This window comes from Phascolarctos cinereus, unplaced genomic scaffold (genome assembly GCF_003287225.1).
Source record: "Phascolarctos cinereus isolate Bilbo 61053 unplaced genomic scaffold, phaCin_HiC Scaffold_1;HRSCAF=81, whole genome shotgun sequence".
NCBI classification, from domain to species: Eukaryota; Metazoa; Chordata; class Mammalia; order Diprotodontia; family Phascolarctidae; genus Phascolarctos; species Phascolarctos cinereus.
Genome location: NW_027555514.1, coordinates 220,065,003 through 220,089,631, shown reverse-complemented (window position 1 = coordinate 220,089,631; position 24,629 = coordinate 220,065,003). Strand labels below are relative to the sequence as shown.

The following is a 24,629-nucleotide window of genomic DNA, read 5'->3' as shown; positions in this document are numbered from 1 at the left end:
CTCACTTGACTTTCACAATTATCTTGAGAGGTAGGTGCTATCATTACCCCCATTTTAAAGTTGAGGAAAACAGGTTAAGTGGCTTGTAGAGTCACACAGCTGTCTGAAGCTGGATTTGAACTGTGGTCTCCCCAACTCCAGGTTCAGTGCTGTACCCATTGCACCACCTAGCTGTTGTCCCTATTATACTGATGAACAAACAGGTTCATGGAAGTTAAATGAATTGTTAAGTGTCATAGAGCTTAGACTTGGACTCAAAACCTCTAACTTTCCTACACCACAAGGGGACAAAGTCTGATCTGGTGCAAAGTGGACAAATATTTGCAGTGACCACATCTCTTGCCGATCTTTGGGATAGAATAGGAGGAGGAGGGACATGTGGAGAACCCACAACAGGAGAGTCACAAGGCAGTGAGACCTACAAAAGAGAGGCCAAGTGTAGCTCTTGAGCAGGTGGGTTTCCTTCTGTCTCTTTTGTTCGATGAAAAATGATTCTCTAGCTTTCCATAGTCAAAGACAAAGATGAAGAGACCAGAAGCGGCAGGGGAGGAAGGAGAGCACAAATTCTTGAATAACTAATTTTATATTTATGTTTATATATAAATATATAAAAATTTATAAATATAAATATATGTTTATATATCTTTATGTTTAATAACAAAAATTCCAACCTTGCCTGTTGGTACCAAGTTATTGAGGTGGAGATTCTAACATGGGTAGAATTGTTCCCTGATTGGGATCTGAATACTTTCAGACTTCAGCCAGAAAGGAATAGCTTTGTGTCTTCTTTATATTTATTTCTCTCTAGCAAGGCTGTGTCGACTACCCTCCAAAATGCCTGTAATGGTGCTTCTATTCGGCTTCCTGCTATACCCAGTAGCTGCCCTCCCAGCTGAATCCCAGCCTCCCTTCCCTCCTTCCTCCCTGGAGTCCCAGCCGTCCATTCTCAGCCCCCTTTCCTGTTACAACCTGATGCCTGAGTCTCTTCCCGATTTCAACAGCCTAGACCCTCTGCCTAGGTACCTGATTAGTCTGCCATTGTACATAAGCTTGGAGCAAGCTGGCTGTCCAACTGATGCCCATGCCCTTCGGCAGCAGCTCTATAGACTGGGTGGGGTGAAAGCCACAGAGAAACTCATCCAAAAGCTCCGAGGCCTACAAGAGGACAGAAGAGAAAGGAAGCCGGACTGGGTCCTGTTCTCCACCTGCAGCTCCTGGGCAGGAGAACAGAGAGGTCGGGAAGGGCCCCTCGTTCACTCTCCGAGGCAGATTGTGTCTATGAGAAGGAGCAACAAGTATACAATGTAATGCAGTTTCTGCCCCAAGTGGGAAGTTACTATAACCTTGGTACAGCTTTCTATTATGCTGCCCAGAATTGCACAGTTCAGGCCTGGGAGCGAGGACAGGAAGCAGCTGTGGACCTAGGCTATGATTTCCTTGTTGGGTTGATGGGGACAACTGCGGGCCCTGCAGGGCTAATGGCCGGTTTGGCACTTAAGCCAGTGGTCAAATCTGGAATTCAGAGACTGATAGAATATTATTACAGAAAGAAGGAGGGGTCAGGAAGCCCACCCCCAGGCACAGATCAAGGCTGGCAGAAGGACTGGAGAAACACTACTGAAATGGGCAGCAGCTGGGAGAAAGACCATAGGGTGACTCTAACAATGGGCAGTAGCAAACATATGGCTGATGAAGTGACAGAGGCCACCCCCCTGTGGAACTGGGAGTCATTCAAGATCTGGGGATAGTAGAGAAACCAGAGGCTACCTACTAGCTGGCATTGGAACTGGGAGAGGGGGCACGAAAGTGGTTTATAAGGAAGAGTCAGAGCTGTGGACTCCAATGGCATGTAAAGTGATGTTTATATCATCATGTGCAAGTGCTTAATAAATGCCGCTTAATTGTTCTTTGGATCTATGCCTGCGCTTAATAAATGATTACTGAATTAAACTGTATTGAATGGGATGGACTGAAGTTGTTCGTACCTTTTTGGAATCTGAATGCAAGTCTGGCAGTCTCCGCGAACGTCTAGGGTCACATTTGAACTCACGAACAATACTCTCTGATTCCAAACCGAGCCTCCTATCTACTGCGCTACCTTGAGGTGCCGCTTACCAACTAATCCCCTGATTGACTGACAGCCCCATAGTCTCACCCTTAGCTTAAAATCTCCTTTTCCCCTGTAGCTCCGCCTAAATTCCCGGAAATTTATCATTCTCCCTGCCTTCAATCTTCGACTTTTCATTGGGCTGTTCTTCTAGCGGAGCTCCCTCCCGCCGCGCAAAGTAGGCGGTGTTTAACCGGGCCTTCCGTCCAATTGCTGCAGGTGGGAGGCGGGGCTTTCCTCTCACGCCCCACCCTTTAGAGAGGGGCGGGGCTTGGCGTTTTGAGGAAGCCTTCGAAGAGCTCCCGGAGAGGCAGAGCTCCGCGCGCGCGGCCGGAGGGAGGGGTGTGCGGAGCCGGAATAGCCAGGCAGCGGGAGGAGCCTGGGACTGAGGGGGAGGGGCTTCCAGTGTTTGGGGTCGAGCAGGCTGACTGGAGAGCGACCCCCGCCAGGTAAGGAGGCTGGGGAGCCCCTTCGGAGGGAGAAGCGTGGGCCCCGGGCATGCGGACGTAGGTTCTCCGGAGCGGGCGGGCATCCAGGAGCCCTCGGAGCCCGAAATCCCACTTGCGAGCGCGGGGGACCCAGACTCACGATTTGGGTGCCTAACCCGACTACCCCCTCCCCACGACTCCCTCGAGTCTCTTCCCTGACCCCCATCCCATGCCCCTTTATATATTCTGATTTAAACACCCTCCCCAGGCCTTCCTCAATTTCCTCCCTCCCCGCCCCCACCCTTTTTTCCCTGTGATATTCCAGTCTTGGCGCCCTGTTCCCCTTCTTACCTAAAACTCACTAGGTGGTGGTGGAGGGCTGTTTTAAAAAATGCAGTATATAATTTATTAAAATAACATTTTAAGGAGGGAGTGGGGATGGAGGGCGGGGGCGGGGGCGGGAGTTGTTGCCGTTTAGAGCCAGACATCCACATGATCCATTCTGGGTATGACTTAATCTGCCACCTCTTGTCCTCACAGTAAATTAAACACAGCTGAAGAAGGTTGTGCCTCTTCTCTCCCCCCCCCCCCCAATATATGAGACTTAAAAGCAGATAATTTGTTCTCATTACTGATGCCTAAAGTCACAGAAGGAAGAAAGAGAGGTGGGTGAACATCCATCCCCAGCACTTTGCACATAGGAAATTCTCAACAAATATTTATAGGTATTCAGAGTGCAGGCTCAGCCTAAGCTACTGCCAGCAGTTAGCCAGAACAGGGGTTTTGACACATTCACTAACTCAGGCACCTAACCTATATCTCTGGGAATGCCTGAGAATGTACTGTCAACCTTATTCCATTACCTGGGTTGGATTCCACTCAGTTCAGTCTAGGATTTAACCTATAAAATCAGGGTCATTCAGTATTTTCACAAGTTTCTTGATGCACTCGTGTCCCCTTTCTCACTAAAATTCTTATCTCCTTTCTAACTTTTCATGAACCAAAAGGAAAGTACTTTCTAGAGCACAAGGGGGAAAATATGTACATTTGGGGCAGCTAGGTATCTCAGTGGTTAGAGCACCAGCCCTGAAGTCAGGAGGACCTGAGTTCAAATTTAACTTCAGACCAAACACTTGACACTAGCAGTGTGACCCTGGGCAAGTCACTTAACCCCAATTGCCTAAAAAACCCCATATATTTGTGTGTGTGTGTGTATATATATATATATGTATATATATATATATATATACACATTTATACATGTAAATATAATATATAATACAAACATATCTAAATAAACATGCATACACATATATGTACTTTATGTATTTGTATAGGTATTTCTATAGGAGATTTAAATATATACACAGTACATATATACGCATGTATACATGTATGCTTATATGTGTTTATGTATGTGCATAATGCACACCTATGCATGTGCATGCCATGTGTAAATGCATATGTGTATTTGTGTATTTACATATAAATATGTACGTGGGTGGGTGGATAGAAAGATGGACTTAAAACTCCTAAGATCTGAATATTTCTGGGCTCCTAGTCTTCTGACAGGTACTCTCACTGCACCTGACTGATCTTTTGGGTAAATCTATTCCTGTGTTCTACTTCCTCTTTGTCTTTACATCACATTAGTTTCCCTTCCCTTACCAATTGAAACTCCTCTTATGACCAAGATTAAGAAGAGTTCAGCAAAGCCAGTCAACACAGAAATTGTATAATATTCCAGCACCACAGTAGCCCACCTCTTCAATAAAGGGACAGGGCTCTATTTTCTCAGTTCTTTTCATAGGCCAAGTTTGATCATTATAATTACAAAGCATTCAGTTTTCTACATTGTCCTTTTATTTTTTAGGCATTGTGTATGTTGTCTTCGTGGTTCTGTGTGATGCAAAGATTGTTTTTCCCAAGCAACAGTTTCCCATCTTATTCTAGCTGCATTGTTTTCATTTATGCAAAAAGCTTTTCAATTTCATGTAATCAAAATTATGTTTCATCTTTTGTGATTGTCTCCTTAACTTGTTTAAGAATTTCCCCTGTGAAAGAGACTCCATCCTTTTTCCTCCAAATTTTGTTTTAACAATATAGTTTTTTATATTTTTCAAGTATGCAATTGTGATTCATTGTGGTATATAGATGCCAGACAGCTATGTGGTACAGTGGATAGAGTGCTGGGCCTGAAGTGAGGAAGACCCAAGTACAAATATGAATTCAAATACTAGCTGGATGACCCTAGCCCAGTCACTGAAACTTTTTCTAATCCTCAGTCTTAATCTGTAAAATGGGAATAATTATAGTATCTACCTTGTAGGTTTGTTGTGAGGTTAAAACAAGATTACGTATGTAAAATTCTTTGCTACGTTAAAGTACTAAATGCTAGCTATGATGATGTCCATGATGATGATGGTGATGATGATGATCCAAACCTATATTTTTGTCTAACTGCTTACCAGTTTTCCCAATTTGTTTTTGTTTTTTGTGAGGCAATTGGGGTTAAGTGACTTACCCAGAGTCACAGACCTAGAGTGAGTATTATGTGTCTGATGTAGGATTTGAACTCAGTCCTCCTGATTCCAGGGCTGGTGCTCTATCCACTGCACATTTTCAGTGTTTTTGTCAGATGGAGTGTTCTTCTTCAAAAAAGTTTATGTTTTCAATTCATTGAATACCAAGTTATTGAGTTTGATTGTCTCTGATTCTTGCTTCACTAGTCTTTTCCACTGATTTACTTTGCTATATTTTAACCAGCACCCAATAGTTTTTAATTGCTATTTTATAATACTTTGAAGTCTGGAAGTGCCATACTACCTTTAGTCTCCATTTTTTGTTATCTCCCTTGAAATTCCAGGCCTTTGCTCTGCCAAATGAGTTTGGTTATTATTTTGCCTAGCTCTTTAAAATATATCCTTGGTAGTTTGGTACAGGACAACAAATTTAGGTAGTAATATCATCATTTTTTATGATATTGGTCCAGCCCAACCATGGAAAAATGAGTAGCCCTCCAACGATTTTAGCTTTTCTTTAAAAAAAAAACGGATTGATATCTTTTGCATTTGTATAACTTTCATTTCTGAATTTATCTCTTTTACCCTTTACAATTAGCAGGCCATTCCTTGTAACAAAGAAAAAAGAAAGAAAGAGTGAGGAAAAAGTGTAGATCCCCCAAACTAACTAACACATCAGTGGGATTTGATTGTATGTATAGTGTTCCACCCTTATAACCTCTCGTCTCTGCAAAGACGGAGGGAAGAACATTTTTTCACGAGTAAAATGACAGTGTTGAACCAGATTATGATCCTTTATCTCTTTTAAAATCAAACTTGATCTTTATAATTAACTAGTGTTCAGTTCTGGTTTTCTCTTTGTTTTTCATTGACATTGTGGGAATCATTCCACTCATTTCATTTTTTATCAGTTCATATGCCTTCCTGTGCATCTTGTTTAATGTTAATTTTTTTCTTATTACACAGTAATTTTCCATTATATTAATTTACCACAATTTGCTTAACCATTCTGCAATTAAAGAGCATATATTTGTTTCCAATTCTTTGCCATCACAAAAAGTGTTACAATGAGTCTTTCGGCCTATGACATTCCTGTCTTTACCTCCTTGGGGTATACATCTAGCAGAGAGATGCCTGGGTTAAGGAATATGGTATTTGTTACTTTTTAAAAAACATAATTTCAAATTACTTTCTAGAATGGTTGGACTGATTCACAGCCCAACCTATTGTGTATTAGTGTGTCTGTCTTTCTCCAACCTCTCAAAAACATAGACTACTTTCATACTTTGTTTTCTTTGCCAATTTGCTGAGTGTGGCATAAAATCTCAGAATTTTTAGTTTTTATTTCTTTTATTATTAATGATTTGGAGCAATTTTTCATATGGTTGTTAATAGTTTGCATTTCTTTTAAGAACTGTTTGTCCATATCCTTTGGCCACTTGTCCAATGGGGAATAGTTGTTTTGGTTTATATATTTGTTAGTTTATATTTTGTAACTAATTATTTCCTTTGCATATTTAGTTTTGTGAGCATGTGATATGTATAGTAGGTTTTGATGATACTTTTTTTCTTCTGCATTTGAAATTTCACCTTGTTCATTTTTTATTTTCTTCTTTTGGGAGGAGTTGTTTTTAAGAATTTATTGATTTTAATCTTTTCAAAGAATTAGCTGTTAGCTTTGTTTCTCATTTCAGTAGCCTTTTCATTTTAATTTTACTTATTTCTCTAGTTTTAAAATTTTCTTTTGTCCTTTTTAAATTTATTTATTTTTTAATTTTTAAATTGCATACTCAATTGATTAACCTTTCTTTTTTATTTTGCTAATGTATGTTTTCAGATACTTTTTCCTCTGAGGACTATTTTAGCTGTATCCCAGAAATGTTGTTATGTTGTTTCATTGTTATTCTCTTTCACATAATTATTATTTCTAGTAATTATTCAGTAGTCAGAATGTAATTATTAAGTCTCCATTTGTGTCTCTATCTTTTGCTGTATTGGGTACTATTTGTATTATGTTATGTAAAAGATGTGTTCAGTATTTCTGCTTCTTTATATTTGTAATTTCTGTATGTCCTACCACATGGTCTGTTTTTCTAAAGGTCCCATGTGGTATTGAGAGCTGTGTATACATGTGTTTATTCTTTAATGTTACTGTTCTGAAGATGCTGGAAATTTTTTAGTTCTGTTTTTTCCAGAAGTTTGCTCAGTTTCACATTTTCCATTTTCTATCTTTTTCAATTAAATTCGTTTAGCTCAGAGAAAGGAAGTTTAAATTCTTCTATAATATGTAACTATCTAGGCCTTTTTGCAGTTTAGTTAACTTTTCCCTTGGGAATTTAGATGTATATTCACTATAATGCATTAAATGTTCATATTAGTTCATTGATTATGGTACCTTTAAGTGTATTGTTCTTTTTTTCTTTTTTTAATCACTTTTGACATTGTAAATTTTTATTTTTGCTTTATCTGATAACAGAATTGCAACATCTGCTTTTTTAAAAATCATCTAGGGGCAGCTAGGTAGCGCAGTGGATAGAGCACTGGCTTTGGAGTCAGAAGGACCTGAGTTCAAATCTTCCTCAGACACTTGACAGTTACCAGCTCTGTGACCTTGGGCAAGTCATTTAACCCCGATTGCCTCACCAAAATAAATAAATAAATGAAAATACAAAATCATCTGAAGCATAGGCAGCTTGTTGGCACAGTGGATAGAGCGCTGCCCCCCGAGTCAGGAAGACCTGAGTATAAATCCAGCCTCCAACATATGCCAGCTGTATAACCCTGGGCAAGTCACTTAATGTCTGTCAACTCAGTTTACTAAGCTATAAAATAAAGTTAATAATAGCACCACCCCAGTTGTTGTGAGGATCGAAAAAGATAACATTTGTAAAGCAGTTAGTGTAGTATGGGGCACATAATAGCTTCCATATAAATACTAGGTATTACTGTATTATTATTCATGTTTTATTTGTCTCTTATTTTCATTCTGCATGTGGTTTTTTTTAATGTGCTTCTTATATGTACAGATTATTAGACTTTGTTTTCACAAGATTGTTACACCTTTGTTTCATTGGATTGCTTTATCCTTTCATATTTAGAATCATTTGTGTTTTCCTCCATTTATTTTTAATTGGTTATCCTGTTTCTCTTTCTGTGATTACTTTTCCTAACTTATACTATTTTGGTGCTAGTCTTTTTACCTCCCCTAAACTGAGTTGTTCGAATTTACTTAAATATCTTATCTTTCTTTCTGTTCATTCATTTATTTGTTTGTTTCTCCTCTTCTTTTCACCCTTCTCCCCCTCGTCCTCTCAGTTTCTTCCTTCTGCCTTTTAGCATCCTGTCTGTTTGGTTTATGAGTTTATGCTGGCGTTTTATTGACGTTTTTTTCTCTTGATTTTTTAAAATCTTTTTCTTGTGTTTCCCATCAGTGTCACTCGTTGGCCTCTCACTTTCCACCTACAGATGCCCAAGACTGGGCTGCTGCTAACCTTAGCCTCCTCCATTGGATTGGGCCTTCTCTGAAGGTTCTAACTCAAATTGTCTATCCCAGAGACCACTCCAGTATTACAGACTGCAATGCAGAGTGTCCAGATAGAAAGTGCCACAAGCACTGCTTTGTTCCTTTTAAGAGCAATTCTGTTGTGCATCTTTTGTGACCTCTTTCATGCCATTTACTCTAATCCCATAAGGCTTCTGAGCCCCACACTTCCTCTTTGCCACCTTCAATATGCAGACCTTATAGGAGAAACACATAGGTGGCACAGCAGGAGGCTGTCGAGGGAAGTGTTACATGAAATTATAAATTCACTGAAAGCAGAGTCTGTGCCCATTTTTAAAAATTACAATTGTATGACTTTATATCTTTTTTTAGTGATAAATTTCATTTTAACACCACCAACCTAAAAATACAAATTGAAACCAAAATATACTCTCCAAAAGAGTTAAGCACAACACTTTGTAGATACTTCCTTGAATATGTCTTGTGATGCTCCAGTAGAATGTAAGCTTCTTGAGGTCAGGAACTGTTCTGTTTTTGTCTCTGAGTCTCCAACACCTAGCATAGTACCTTGCATTACCTGATGCTTAATAAATTTCAATAAAGAAATCTGTTGGATTGTTTGAATTGAATAGTACGTTAGTACATGGGCCCCATGGCTTTTTACCATTAAAATGTTTTATTAATGCTTTTTGCTTTTACATAAACAATTTATGTTATGACAAAGAAAAATAAAGAAGCAAAAGCATCCCCCCAAAATGACCACATCTGACAATGTTTACAGCATTCTGTCCTAGGAGTCCCCTTCCTTTCTGCCAGAGAATGAAAGTATCTTTCATCCCATGACCATTGCTGATTTTTCAGTTACACAGAATTCAATTTCCTCCTTTTTTGTTGTGTTTTATGGCTCTGATATTCCATTGTGGCAGCAGTTTGTGTACATTTTTCCATGTTTATCTGAATTCCTCATTCATAATTTCTTTCAGCACAGTACTATCTTATTAATATTCATAGATTTAGAGTCAGAAGGGATCTTAGAGGCCATTGACTCCAACTGGATCAGAAAACTGATACAGTGACACACAGAGTGATTTAGTGACTTTGCTCACGGTCACACAGTTAGGAAACGTCTTCATCGTCATTCAAACTCGGGTCTTCTTGGTTCCAAATCCAGCACTCTCTCCACTCTAACGCCTGGCTGCCCTGTGCCACAATTTTCTTCAGCCATTCTTTAGTGGGTGAGCACCTACTTTGGCACGTATTAGATCTTTGTTTCTGTCTTTGACCTTCTTGGGGTACATGCTCCATAGTGAGACTGCTGGGTCAAGGTGTGTGAACAGTTGAGTAATTTTTCTTGAATAACCCTAACTTGATATTTAGCAGTTGGCCTAATTCCTAGATCCACCAACAGTGTATTAGTATACTTGTCTTCCCATAGCTCCTCAAAAACTGACACATCTGCTTTTTCTCCTACTCTTTTATTTCATACGTCTTCCCATATTTTAAAAATTCTTTATATTCTTTATTCTTTACAGTACAATAATATTCCATCACACTGCCATCCCACAATTTTTTAAGCCATTATCCATTTGTTGAGTATAGTTTGTAACTTTTTGCCATTAAAATAGTGGTGCTGTGAATATTTTTGTAATGATAACCTTTTTCTTGCTGTCAGTAATCTGCTAGTAGTGAGATGCTGCATCAAAGGTTATGGACACTTTTGTAAATTTGGGGGATATAATTTCATATTATTTTGGACCCATGCACACATGGATCCACATCAGTGCTGGGAGTGCCTGACCTCCAAAGGGAAGGGTCAGGCTCATTTATCTCCTTGTCTCTGGCTCTTTATACCTCCACCTCAAAACTCCAAAGGAAATCAATTAAAGCTTAGGTTTGCTCGTATCTAAGATCCACTCAAAGCAGTGAATAGAAAGGGACTCAATGTATAATGTGAATCAGATATAGGAAAGCTATTTATTTCTTCCACACAAAATAAATGCTGAAAATACAAAAGGTTCATAAAAGCACATATTAATAAAAATTTAAACAAGAAGTAGCAGCATTTTGTAATTACTGTTATACTTTCCCTGGAGATTAAGAGTTAAAATAAAACCTGAAGAATGGAAATGCTGAATCAGCATTTTACTGTCACCTCAGCTAGTCACTGTCCAAACACTTGCCTCCAAGACCCTCTCTTCTGGCAAGTCAGGCTAATGATTGTACTTGTCCTCCTGCCTGTGGTCTTCCTACCCAAGAAACCGTATAGTAGTTGTCAGGTTTCCTGCTGAAATGTAGCCAACTAGCTGTGAACTCTCGAATTCACAAGGTTGCTTCTGAGGCTGGAAACATCCCTCTCAGAATCATTGCTCGTGACCTATACTCAATAAGTCAATAAAACAAAAGAGAGCCCAAACTCATGCTCAAGTTTGCCTAGGTAGTCCTCTGGCCAGGGCTCCCATGTTGCTTGGAATGGGAGAGAATGAACTAGAGAGATTTAAGGCAGATGGAAAAAGAGAGGGGAACTTATCTTTCCTTTTTAAAACTGATGTAGTCCATCCTTTTCTAGGGCAAGGTGATAGAGAGGGACAGGCACCACCTAGGGTTTGCTGTGTCGTCCTAAAGGACCAAGGCCTTCAGTTCTCAGTACTCAAAAGTGGCCAGGATTGAGTAGATTGAAAGCCTCCATGACTTCTATTACATTTACATCGCAATCATTTCCAGACATTGTTCTCTCTAGCCTTTCTCCATACCCACCACGAGGAGCCTTCCCTATAGCAAAGAAAAACAATTAAGCAGAACTAATTGGCATAGTGACCACATATAATAGCATGTGCAATATTCCCAATCAGTAGTTTCTACTCTCCACCCCCATCTCTTCAAGGAAGAGAGGGAGAAGTATTTCTTCATTTCTTCTCTAGGGCCATTACAGTTTACACAGTATGGGCTTCATTTTATTATTTCTTTACCTTTACATTACTGTACTCCTTGTATAATCGTTTCCCTAGTTCTAATTACTTCACTTTCTTTGCATCAGTTCCTATAATTCTTGCCATGTTTCTCTGAATTTCTCACATTCATTTCTTATGATATAATGATAATCCATTACATTCAGGTACTCACTTTGTTTCCAGTTCTTTAGTACTACTAAAAAAAAAAACCTGGATATTTTGGCTCCTACATAAACTTTTTTTTTTCTTTGATCTTCTTGGAGTATACATCTCACATATAGAACTCAGGGAAAGAAGGCTCAGGAAGGTCATATTAAGAGGCACATTTGGGGCAGCTAGGTGGCACAGTAGATAGAGCACCAGCCTTGGAATCAGGAAGACTCAAGTTCAAATCTGGCCTCAGACATGTGATACTAGCTGTGTGGCCCTAGGCAAGTCACTTAACCCCAATTGGCTCACCAAAAAAAAAAAAGCCCAAAACAAAAGAGGCACATTTAAGGTCACATAGCACACAGTAACTCTGGTCTTCACTCCCAGATCACAGCACTTCTGTCTACACCACTACATCCCTTTAGGAAGTGCCACTTAAACTGCCATGCAAGGCGTCTATTGGTATTTATATAAAAGCAGGTAGAAATTCAGAAGGCTATGCCCTGGCCAAAAGACTACTGAAGCATGACAAAGTGAATGAGCCCCCATCTCACTGACCCTATGTATTGTAGTTAGACACATTGTAAAGCTAGAGCCCTGTTTTGTGGTAGATTTAGAAAATGGTGTTTTCCAGTTGCCTGCCAAGAAAGGCCAAATAGGAAGAGCTCTGAACTTTCAGAATATGTAGGGTTAGTTCCAGGCTCAGCATCTGGTTCCAGCTTTGTGAATGAAGGAGGACAGAATGTCAGGGACCTTGGAACTCATCAACTCCTGCGTGCTGTGGGAACCAGATAAAAATGTAATTGGGAAACATTTAATAAAACATGAAAATACAAGAGAACATAGATAATGTTGATATGTAGCTTTCTAAGACAACATGCACCTGGCAGGGATCCTTATATACGTTTTAGTGGCCTGTTTGCATTTCAGTTTGATACCACTGATCTAGTCTAACCTACTAGTTTTACAAATGAGAAAACTGAGAGGCACCGAGTTCTGAAATGACTTGTCTATGGTCATAGCTACTGAAGTCATATAATAAGCATTTGAACTCAGACTCCCTGACCTCAAGTCCAGGGTACTTTCTATAATACCGCATTATTTTGCTGAACCTCTGCTACCTTATCTGTAAAATGGGAATTATCTCACTATCCACCATTCACGATCATTATAAAGAAAGAATTCTGTAAACCATGAAACCCTATGTAAATGTGGTTATTATTGTTATTATTATTATTTCTATAACAGGAATATACTTGGCCAGAAGAGACCTTACTGTTCTGCTGAGTTTGAGCCAGATCTATCGGAACTATAAGAATTTGCTGTGTGCCTGGAGCTGACCCTGCCTGGGAAAAAGTCATAGTTAGATCCTCTTCTTCTTGCTGTGGCCTGTAGTATCTAGCCCTGAATGGCCAAGTGGGAGATCTTGCAGGGGCTAGACCGGCCTTTCCAAGAGCGGCTCCATGAACTTTATTCAAACAGTCTCTTGCCTATGGATGTACGGAAACACCTAGCTTCTTGGATTGAGGACCAAAACTGGTGAGACTCATGGGTGGTCCCTATTCTCCCAGGGTTCCCAGAACTTGAGGCACATGAGGGGACATGAGGGGGGTCTTAGGACAGCAGGAAAAACCTCCACACTCAGGAGCCCCTAGATTGTGACCTCTACAAAGATTGTAACTTTCTTCTCGATCTTGTCTGCCTAGGTACCAAGCAGTCATGAGCCCTGATACATCTCATGCTTACTTGCTCTTCCATCATCTCTTGGACCAACTGGGCTCCCAATCTAATGGTTATAGTCAGGATTCTGACCTGCTACTACAGCATAACTTAAGGAAGTTCTGCCGGGATATTCAGGTCCTGAATGTCGGGGTGTGGAAGGGTTGGAGGAGGCACTGAGCAGAAAAGGGCAGGGGGTGGGGTATAGATCCAGGCTTTAGGAAACACTGAACGATGGCAGTGGGAGACAGGCTGAGCATCTGGGGCAGGAGGCACTAAGGGTGGCTATGAAGAAGTCATTGTGTTCCCCTCATCCCTGTTTAGGCTCTCTTCCAGGATAATCCCATGCAGCTGGCCGGGCTAATTTATAATCTGCTGCTAGAGGAAAGAAATATCCTGAACCAGGCTCAAAGGACCCAGCAGGTAAGAAAGTTCTCTTTGTTGTAGCAGGCCTGTGTTGGGTGAGGAGATAGTGGGGTGGGGTGGGGAGGACTATGAATGCCTTTCATATTTTCCTTGGAAAGAGCATAACCATCACATGTCCCTCAACTACACTAGATAGTAGCAGGACTACAGGCACTAGGTCTGTGGCCAGATGCGCGCATAGTCCTTTCTTTCAGGACCATGTAGACACAAGCCCTAAGGTATCCAAGGAGACTAGACAGCAACAGGAGATTGAGTCTCGGATCCAGGAATTGAAGGATATGATACAGGTAATAGGAGCCAGAAGAGGGGTGGGCAGGGCTCCCCACTGATCCACCATGTCACTCTTTACCTTTCTTTACTCACCTCAGCTTTGTTCACCCCTCCTACTCTTGCAGAAACTGGTCAAAGATGTTTACCAACTGAGTGACCTACAGGATGTTTTCTCTTTTCGGTATAAGACACAGACCCCTCCAGGTATAGTTCAGACTGAGTGATTCTGAGAGATGAGTCATTTGCTTGGAGGCTCCTGAGGGGGATGGAGGGAGTGTAGGAAGGATGAGGTGGCAGGGGTCACCTAGTAGTAGATTGAGATGTCAGAGATGGCCAGCCACCCTGGGAATTGCCTGGGGAGAGGATGCTGGAGGAATCTCTTAAAGGACTATGTAATCTAAAGGGGATTAGGATGGGGTGGATTTTGGCTGAACTTCCCTCACTATTCCTCCAAAACCTCTGTCCTACCTGATACTTTGCCTAACTTACTGGGACACCAGCCCTCTCCCAAGGCCAGGACGAGTCAGGGAAGAAACCCAGGTGTCTGAGCCTTGGTTCTGATCCTTGCTTCTTGCCTCTGCTGTCCAGTGAAGACATCTTCCATGGACTCTAATCAGGCCAAGCAACAACAGCTCCTTCAGGAAACACTCAATGAATTGGACCGAAAAAGGAAGGTGGGAAGGGGGTGAAGGGGAGGGTGGACCCTAGAAGGGAGAACTTGGGGCGGGGAGAGCGAGGGGAAGTGGAGTACAGCCTGTGCTCCTTGACCCTGGTTTCTTAGACCATGGCATGATGCTGTAACCTGGGCAGGCTGTAAAGGGAGGCAGGACAGTGGCTATTGGTTGAGGTGAAGACTTACACACTTCTTGGCTTTAGGAGGTGCTGGATACCTCCAGAGCACTACATGGCCGATGTGCCACTCTGATTGAGCTCCTGCTGCAGGAGCTAGAGAAGTGGAAAGATCAGCAGCGAAAGGCCTGCATTGGGGCCCCTCTGGACCTCCACTTGGATCAGTTAGAGACTTGGTAAGGTGACCTTTCCTGCCTCTCTTCCTCTAGTGACGCTTGGCCGCCCCACCTTCCAAAAGTGACCCTAACTACCCACCTACTCAGCCCCTCCCAGCAGCCTCATCTAGTCTAGTCTAGATTTTTTGTTCTGTTGTTCATATTTCTTAATTTTTTATGGCACAATCATACTCCAGATGCTTAAATCGCAAAATTTGTGAACCTGTTCTCTAATTATTGATTCTAAGGGTTTTGCTTTTGTATTTTGCTAATTTGAACATAAAGCAACTCTAAGGTTTTTGTTTTGTTTTGTTTGACATAAATTGGGAAGTGATCCATCAGTAACATCCTTAGGGCATAGTCATAGTGATATGCCTAAGTTCAACATTGTTATAACTCCTAACTGCCATGTTTCTTTTCAAGAAGCCTGCGCCATCAGCAATGTATGCATCTCACTATAGCCCACACAGTGCTGAATCTTGCTATTTTTAACTGTTTGTTAATTTAATAGTCATCATTGGGTAACTCAGAGTTACTTAAGTGTGCATTTCTCTGATTATCAGAGGGTTCGAACAGTTTTTCAGAAGGTGCTCATTGAGATTTCTTGTTTAGGAAAATGACTTCTTCACATCCTTCTTCACCTCCTCTGTGTCCCCAGTGCCTACCCTTTTCTATTGGGAGTAATAGATTTACCCACAGCCTAGTTGCTTTTTCTGTGACCAGTCTTATTTTCAGATCTTCAGGGTGACTGAAGAAGAGCTATTCAGGGATGGGGTGAGGTAGGGACCCCATGGGTCTTGTCATCTCGTCCATTCCCTTTTTCTCCAACTCCCCCACCAGGTTCACAGCTGGAGCAAAGATATTGTTCCAGCTAAAGCAACAACTGAAGGAACTTGAGGATTTGACCCACTTCGTGAGCTATGAGAATGATCCCCTGAAAACTAAGCTGCCTTTACAGGGGGTCACAGAATTGCTGCAGCTCCTGCTCCACAGGTACCACCTTGGATAAGCATCCAGTCCTGGGGAGAGAGGAGGAGGCCTTTGGGGAGGAAGAGAGGGAAAGTCTGGGCCTTAGAAGACTGGGGAGTTGTTCTGTGTCAGACACTCGACAGTGCCCTTCCTTCCCCTGACTTTAGAGCCTTTATAGTGGAATCTCAACCTCAGATGCTCCTGCCTGTCAAACGACCTCTTGTCCTTAAGACTGGGAATAAGTTTTCTGTTCAAACACGGTTGGTATCATGGTGATAGTCTGTCCCAACTTATGACTCCCTCTTCCTCCCACCTCACATGCCATCCTCTTTCCCTTGTGTTGAATGAATGTGTTATGTTGTGGTTAAAGAGAAGTTTCTATTCTCCCTCTCCCCTTCTTCATCTCTTTATTCCTTTCCTCTCGGTTGCTGAGGATATGTGTAGATATGACATGGGTCCTGCCCTCAAGGAGCTTGTAATCTAAAAGGGGAGAAGGGTAAATTCCCAAATATAAGGGTGGACTAAGAGGAGTGGAAAAGAAAGGTCCAGGTGGAGTGTGGTGAGAAATTTGAAGTGGGGGAGATCACTTTCACCTGGGTGGGTAAGGCAGGACTTCATAGAGAAGGTGCCATCTGATGGGCCTTGAAGAAAAGTAAGGAGGCCCTTTAATAGGTGGAACTCACGCTGGGATGTGAAGCCCATTCCAAGCATAGGGAATAATGAGAGCAGAGCACAGACTTGGGAAAAAACAGGATCATAAATGTAAAGCTGGATGGTTCCTAAGAATTCATCTGGCTAAACTCCCTTGTTTTATAGGTGAGGAGAGTAAGGCCCTTGCAGAGATATTAAGGATTTGCCCCGGAGAACACAGGTAGAAAATAGTAAGGCTAGGATTCGAATCCAAAGTAATTCTTTCCTTACCATTTTATCTTCAAACTCTCCCTACTCCCCTCTTCAGGCATCTGGCCAGGCCCAGAGGCCATGGCTGACTAGCTTTCTCCTTTCCTTCTGCAGGCTCTTGGTGAGGCTGCAGGATGCGAATGAGCCCCTGACTGTGCACGTCACCATTGACAAGTGAGTCGGGCGGGAGGAGTGTGTGTATGGGGAGGGCTGGGGTGGAAAGTACTTAAAGGAGGGAGGATGGAAATCGGGGCCCTGGAGGGAGAATTGTCTCTTCCCAAGAAGAGGCTTCAGTTCTAAGGACTGTTCCATTAACTGTCTTGTCTTGCTTCACAGGAATTCTCCCCAGATGAAAGGGTAAGAGCCAGGGGACTCATGGTGGAATGGGATATGACCAGGACAAAAGAGAATCATTTTGTCTCCTATCCCTGAGACTCCAGAGGGGGGCTGGGGGGCCAGATCCTGGCTACTTATCAGATTTCCTGTATGTCCCCTCCCTCGTGGAAGTTGGCTTCAGAAATGGGAACCCAGAGGCAAGTTCAACTGTGTCTTTGATGCTGTCTGATCTTCCAGTTGAGGTTATCATGAGGAAAGCATTTTGTAAACCTGAAAAAAGGACCATATAAATGCCAGTTATTGATGCTATTGGTTTTATTATTGTTTCAATTGGAGCAGCTTTCGAATGTTCAACATCCTGACCTCAGAACAGAAAACTTTGACCCCAGAAAAGGGAAGGAGCCAAGGCTTGATCTGGGACTTCCGCTGCCTGGTATGTAGAGTCAGAACCCTAGAGTTAGGTAATCTCTTTAACATGAGTGAATTGGAGAAATCTGGTGACACAGCAGCATTGCAAGAGGAGGCGGCGTGGTGTAGTGGCCAGAGTGCTGGACAAAGAACCTGAGACACTTGGATTTGAATCCCACCTCAGACAATTACTAGCCGGATGACCCTGGACAAGTCACTTAACTTTTCTGCAACTGTTTCCTTATCTGTAAAATGGGATAATAATACCTACCTGTCAGGTTTGCTGTGAAAATCAAATGAAATAATGTCTATGAAATTCTTTGCAAACCATAAAATGCTACACCCCGTTCTAACCCCTTCCCATCCTCTTCCCTTTCTGTTCACAGACACTGAAGGAGCAGAAGACAAGCAGCTCTGGGAAGGGCTGCAGCGAGGTGAGGTTAGGGCAGAGCAGGAAGGAAGGGGATGGGACTGTTGGCAGGCAGCCAGCAGGGCCCGCTGACCATGACCTTGACTCTTTAGGGACTGCTCATTGTGACGGAGGAACTTCACATCATTAACTTCACTGTCAAATACTCCTACCAGGGTCTGAATCTAGAGTTGAAGGTAAAGGAGGATGGTAGGAAGAGAAGAGAAGAGATGGGAGGGGAAGAGGGGGGATTTGTCCTTTGGGGCTGGAGCGCCAAGCCCCTGCTTCCTGCTAATTGCCATCACAGAACGTCCTCTCCCTTCCCTGCCCCTCCCCTAATATCTTCCTCTTAGACCAATAGTCTTCCTGTGGTGATCATCTCCAACATGAACCAGCTTTCCAGTGCTTGGGCCTCCATACTCTGGTTTAATCTGCTCAGCTCTGATCCCCAGGTGAGAGGTTGGGAAGAGACTCTGCAGAGTATGAGGGAGGAGAGGGAGGGTTAGGGTTAGGTCAGGTCTAAGGATGAATCGTGGCAGAGAGGGCTGGGGGAGTACCATGGGCGCCTTTGAACTAAGCTGTCCTTCCCATCCTGTCTCTAGGACCAGCAGTTCTTTTCCAGTCCCCCCAAGGCCCCATGGACAGTGTTGGGCCTAGCCCTCAGCTGGCAGTTCTCTTCCTGTACTGGCCGAAGTCTTGACCAAGAGCAGCTGAACATGTTGAAGAAAAAGCTGTTTGGTACAGACGATTTCCATTCCCTCAATAAATTCCAGTCCCCTTGATTTCCATTCTTCTTTGGCTCCCCATGTTTCCAATCTAGTCCCTTTCACCTTCTGTCCCTTTTTCACTGTGATATACACCTCCCCACCCAGCCCCAGCCAGAGAATCTTAGGGTTGTAAGGGGCAACAGAGATTGTCTAGTCCAGTTTGTACCCTGACGATGTTCTGAACAAGTGGCCATCCAGTTTTTTGCTTCCAGTGATGGGAAACTTGCAAGCTCTCCTGGCCACCTGGTCTGTTCCATTTTTGGATAGTTAACTGTTGGAAAGTCTTTATCTACCTTCTACCTGCTGTTCCTACTTCAGCCCTCTGGAGCCTAGCAGAGCAGATGTAATTGTACATTACACCGCTTCAAAAACTTGAAGACATAGTTATAAGGCCCGTTGCCTAAGTCTTCTCTATGCCTGTTGCCCAGTATTTCATTGGCTTTTTGTAGGGCACATTCTCCACTTGCCATCATACTCCATCTGAAATACTGTTCTCGTTACCCTCTGTTGGTGTCACAGTAGCTTGTCAGTGTTCTCTTAAAAATGTAGTAGTTCAAAGGAACCCATACGTACAAAAATATTTGTAGCAGCTCTTTCTGTGGTGATAAAGAATTGGAAATTGAGGGGATGCCCATCATTTGGGAAATGGATGAACAAGTTGTGGTATGTGAATGTAATGGAATACTCTTGTGCTGTAAGAAATGATGAGCAGGAAGACTTCAGAAAAACCTGGGAAGACTTGTGTGGACTGACGCTGAGTGAAGTGAGCAAAACCAGGAGAACGTTGTACATAGTAACAGCCACGTTGTGTGATAGCTAACTTTGATAGACTTAGCTTTTCTCAGCAATGCAAGGATCTAAGACATCTCCAAAAATCTCATGATGGAAAATGCTATCCACATCCAGAGAAAGACTATGGAGTCTGAATGCAGATTGAAGCATGCTATTTGCTCTTTTTTTTTCCCCTTCTGTTTCGTTTTGTTTCCTCTTTCTTGTGGTTCCTCCTATTGGTTCTAATTCTTCTTTACAGCATGACTAATATGAAAATATGTTTAATAGCAATATATATGCAGAGCCTATATCAGATTGCATGCTGTCTTGGGGAGGGAAGTGAGGAGGGAGGGGGAGAAAATTTAAAGCTCAAAAGCTTATAGAAATGATTGTTGAAAACTAAAAATAAATTAATTTTTTTAATGTAATAGTTCCCAGAACTGAACACAGCATTCTATCTGTCCCTCCATTTGAAGCCCCTGTGTCCTTCTGTCCTTCAGAGCAAGAGCACAAGAAAGAATCACAATTGTTGTTGTCCTGGGCTGCCTTCTCCAAGGTAATGAATGCTCTCTGACAGCAGACCCCCTTCATTCTTCGGGATCCTTCCACATTCTCTGAGGTATTTCCCCTTCCTTTGCTCTCCTGTAGCAGGACAGCCCTCCTGGGAAGATGCCTTTCTGGACATGGTTGGACAAGATCCTGGACCTGGTGCACAGCCACCTGAAGGATATCTGGAAGGATGGGTATGATGATGCTCTGACCTTGCCAGCTCTGCTGTACTGAGGGTGGCTTTAGGGCTCCCCCTTGTGGGCACAGTGGGCCCTGCAACTATAGACTGGAGAGTGGAGATGGTGCGGTAATGACAGACACCTCAATGTTCCTTTCATGTTTACAAAGCATTTTACAGACATTGTCTTGTTTGAGCCTCATAGCGGTGCTGTCACATATGAATGTCGTATCCCTCATGTAGAGTTAAGAAATGAGCCTAGAAAGGTCAAATCAGTTGATCCCAGACCCTCAGAAAGTAGATTCATACTTCAGTCTCTTCTAACTCTTGAAAGCAGCCTTCTTTCCACTCATGCTGTTTCTCAAGGGGGCTCATGTGCTGGCTATTCCCCACTTCCTTCTTTGCATCCCACATAACAGGCTCATTAAGGGCTTTGTGACCCGTGCCCAGGCACTGCGATTGTTGAAGAAGAAGTTGCCAGGCACTTTTCTGCTGAGATTCAGTGAGACCTCCGCAGAGGGAGGCATCACCTGCTCATGGGTGGAACATCAGGATGATGGTAAGTCTGCAAGACGTGCCCTGTCTGAGTCCTCTCCCTTACCACGTTTTGATCCCTGCTTGGTTTGGCCTTTTTGATTATTTGACTGGGATTGAGGAGAGGGAGGGTAGCCGGAGCCCTAAAGTAAAAGAGGCAAACTTCTGCTACTTTCCCTCAAGCCTTATCCCTTCTGACGTCTTCTCCCCATCTCCCCCGCTCCAGACAAGGTGGTCCTCCGATCAGTAGAGCCGTACACTAAAGATATTCTGCAGTTGGTCCCGATTACAGAGATCATTCGTAATTACCAGTTACTGGCAGAGGAGAATGTGCCTGAGAACCCACTATGCTTCCTTTACCCTGGCATACCCAGGGATGAAGCTTTTGGACCCTATTACCGTGAGAAAGGTAGAAACATGGAGTCTTAGGACTCAAGAAGTCCTGTTAGAGATTGTAGAATCCAACCCCAGCATCTCTTTGATGGGAACTCTGATTCAGAGAGGCTTGCATGATTTGAGCAGGGTCCTCCGGTTACTGACCAGACCGGGTGGCATGGGGGTGAGGGCAGAAGGAGGGCACCCAAGGCTTTGATTTGTATTCGCTAACCTCCATCATTCTTCCCTCTTAAAAACACCTGGACGGTATCTCTTCCTACCACAGTTGATCTTGCGAAACACAGGAAATACTTAAGCCGGGAACTCATTGTAGTGTCCAACAGGTGAGATGTGACCTCCTTAGGCCCTTTCCTAAGCTGCCATGTCTTCTTCACCAGCCCATGCCAAGCTCTTTCAGCTTTACTCAAAGATTTCCTCTTTCTTCCCAGTCTTCTTGTCCTTCATTTGCTCCTCTATTCTCTCTTTTTTGTTAACCTTCTTTCCTTTCCTATGACTGAACTATTTGGAAATCTTTGGAACAAGAGAAGTTCAGCTCTGTACCTCTTCACTATTCCTCATACTTTTCTCGACAGATCTCTTAAAGGAATCCCCTTACGTCTGCTCATACAAACACAATCCAAATCCGGCCCCTTCTCACCTGGGTCTGTGTTGCAGGAGCCTTCTGGTTGGTCTCTCTGCCTCTCCTCACTCAGACTCATCCCCCATACTGTTGCCAAAATGATTTTACTGAAGCCTGAGTCTTAGCATGTCACCTCCTCAGTAACTGCAAGTGGTTCCCCATCACCTCTAGGAGCAAATAGAAACTCCTCTGTTTAGCATTGAAAGCACTTCATGACTTAGCCCTTTTCTTTCTTTCTATTCTTTTAACCCAGTGTTCCTCCCTTGCACTCTGTGTTCCAGCCATACCTCTTTATTTGCTGTTCTCCATGTGATTTCATATGTCCCTCAAACCTGGAATGTTTTCCTCTGCCTCCAACTCTAGATTTCTTGGCTTCCTTCAAGACTCAACTTAAGGGGGTAGCTAGGTGGTGCAGTAGATAGAGCTCTGGCCTTGTAGTCAGGAGAGCCAAAGTTCAAATCCGGCCTCAGACACTTGAAACTTACTAGCTGTGTGATCGTGGGCAAGTCACTTAACCCCAATTACCTCACAAAAAACAAAACAAAACAAAACTCAACTTAAGCCCTACCTCCCCCAGGAAGACTTTCCTGGTCCCTACAACTGCTTGATGTCTTTCTCTATAAGGCTACCTTCTATACTTATTTATCTTATATCCACTGATTTACATACATCTTAGAATATAAGCTTCTGGAAGGCTGGGATTGCTTTTTTTTTCCTTTTTCTTCGGATCTCCTGCACTTAGAACAATGCCTGGCCTATTATAATAAAGTGCATGTTGATGGATTGATTGACAGTGCGCACACACACACACACACACACACACACACACACACACTCTCTCTCTCTCTCTCTCTCTCTCTCTCTCTCTCTCTCTCTCTCTCTCTCTCTCTGTTTCTCACTCTCTCAGACTTCTCGTTTTGTCTCTTTCTTGGTTTGTGTATTTAGGCAGGTCGATGATGTGCAGTCACCACATCCGTTGCAGCAGCCAGAAGTGCTGGACATTGATCTGGATCTTCATCCAGAGTGGGAACAGACAGAGCCTGAGCTTCCCTTGGACCTGCGGGACCTAGGGAAGGACCTGCTAACTCTAAATATGAATGATATTGAAGGTGAGTGAGGGCTGACTTACTGTCCGTGAGCTCTGCAAAGGCTGCCTAAAATCTACCTAGACTGTACCATAAGCCTGTTGCTATCAGAGCGTAAGTTTTTGACTCCATACTGAGAAAGGCTGTTTGTAAAGGGTTCATTTGTACAATACATTCCTCTCCTTTCCTCTCAAGCCCTCTCCCACCTGATGTGACCCTTTCAGTCTTTCCTAGCTGTTGGAGAGGCAGCTTTGTAACTGGGCCTTTGACCTGATTCACATTTCTGCACTGCCTAGCTCTGAAAAATGACGAGTTGACCCATGATGCTATCCTGCTGAGAGATGACCCGGTGTTACCTATCCTGTCCCCTGGCGATGAGGCCCCATCTTCTGTGAGCCACTTCTTCATGGATGGTGCCACTACTTTTGATTTCCCTAATTACTAGGAATTAAATTTCTCCCTGTTTCCTTCCTTCCCCCTCTACCCCTCTCCATCGTGATATCGATGTTTGGTGGAAATCAAGAGCCTGGTGTTTGTTGTGGGGGGAGGGAGATGGAATTAGGAAAAGGAAGAAACAGAACTTTACAGCTTCCTGTTCTCCCATGCCCAGTGCCAAATTGTCTCTTCTTTCTCCCCTTGCACTTTGTGAAGTCCTGTGTACCCAGTTTTTCCTTGCAAGGGATAAGCAATGTCTGCCTCATTTTACTTGGGGAGGCTCTCTCCAGAAGTGGGAGTCTAGTAAATAGATCAATAATAACTGGGTTATCTAATCATTTGAAGTTTATAAAGCCCTTTTCTCCCTAAAAGTAGCCATCCTATGAAGCAAGTACAAGTTCTACTGTATTCATTTTACAAATAGAGATTTATCCATGGTCATGCAGCTATGTGAGCTCAACCCCAGAACTCCTGACCCTGTTCTGTGCTCTTCCTGTGCTGCTTTCCTGTCCTGCCTTTGCCCTCATTACCCCTGGCGAAAGTTTCACATGTGCACTTTGATATCTGGAACCACTTAGTGATGAGCAGCTGGTTGTCTAAAGCTCTGTCTGATAACAAATGATGCTGGGAGCCAAGCAAGTACTGCTATTATGATAGTTAACCAGTAGAACTGGACAAGAGCAAAGCCAGTACAATAAACTGTGTTCTCTAACAGCCATCCTGTCATTTTTCTTTTGTCCCATCCCTGGACAGTGGTTGGGGGTGGGGGGTGGAGAGGGCTGGGCAGAGGAGGGGGAGGTAAGAGCTGGGAACAACAATGAAACAGAGGGATGAAGCACCCACTAACCCTTCCCCTATCCCCAAGATTTCAGCTTCCCTGGGGTGATAAAATCCCCTTCAGTGGGGGCCTTAGTGTCCTTTAAGGGAGAATCCCATTGGTTTTTAGGGGAATTTACCCTCATGTCCCCGGAACCCCCTATAGGTTCCAACTCTTCATAGTCATTCCCTTAATGATTCGGGCTCGTTTCATTTAGCGATTTTCAATCACTAAACATTAGGCTGAAAAACTAGGGATAGAGGCAATTGCAGGGTATACAATAAAGGAGCCCCACCTGCTATTATTTTCATCTTCTTGATCTACATCCTTCTGTTAGCATGTATTAGGTAATGTTACCAAGAGGAAGGATAGGATTTATC

General features: G+C 43.0%; 2 protein-coding genes across 5 annotated transcripts; both read left to right on the top strand.

Moving 5' to 3' along the window:
• Positions 1–834: 834 nt before the first annotated feature.
• On the top strand, positions 835–1,955 carry APOF (apolipoprotein F). The gene is given in 2 exon segments (XM_020990047.2): positions 835–1,201; positions 1,204–1,955. Coding segments are annotated over 2 exon segments (912 nt in total). The 3' UTR covers positions 1,749–1,955.
• Positions 1,956–2,427: 472 nt separating this feature from the next.
• Positions 2,428–24,150, top strand: STAT2 (signal transducer and activator of transcription 2). Of its 4 annotated transcripts, none has more exons than XM_020990040.2 (24): positions 2,430–2,556; positions 12,906–13,196; positions 13,364–13,514; positions 13,701–13,799; positions 13,997–14,089; positions 14,198–14,276; positions 14,661–14,746; positions 14,949–15,097; positions 15,917–16,069; positions 16,213–16,305; positions 17,060–17,119; positions 17,282–17,302; positions 17,621–17,714; positions 18,076–18,123; positions 18,212–18,295; positions 18,452–18,550; positions 18,701–18,836; positions 20,068–20,192; positions 20,285–20,379; positions 20,783–20,922; positions 21,124–21,306; positions 21,559–21,616; positions 22,858–23,021; positions 23,294–24,150. In XM_020990040.2, exons 2-24 carry the CDS (start codon positions 13,066–13,068, stop codon positions 23,440–23,442), a joined length of 2,490 nt encoding a protein of 829 aa, XP_020845699.1. In that variant the 5' UTR covers positions 2,430–2,556; positions 12,906–13,065; the 3' UTR covers positions 23,443–24,150. The 4 variants fall into 4 exon arrangements, with proteins under 4 accessions (XP_020845702.1, XP_020845699.1, XP_020845700.1 ...); XM_020990041.2 differs by having other exon boundaries at positions 2,431–2,556; positions 20,113–20,192; XM_020990042.2 differs by having other exon boundaries at positions 2,432–2,556; positions 20,137–20,192.
• The last annotated feature ends 479 nt before the right edge of the window (positions 24,151–24,629 follow it).

Bases quoted from the DNA above. Each gene is read 5' to 3' on its own strand.
- STAT2 (XM_020990040.2), top strand. From the start codon at position 13,066: ATGGCCAAGTGGGAGATCTTGCAGGGGCTAGACCGGCCTTTCCAAGAG. The intron at 17,120-17,281 runs GTGAGTCGGGCG...CTTGCTTCACAG, and splicing joins GTGCACGTCACCATTGACAA to GAATTCTCCCCAGATGAAAG. The intron at 18,837-20,067 runs GTACAGACGATT...TTAATGTAATAG, and splicing joins GTTGAAGAAAAAGCTGTTTG to TTCCCAGAACTGAACACAGC.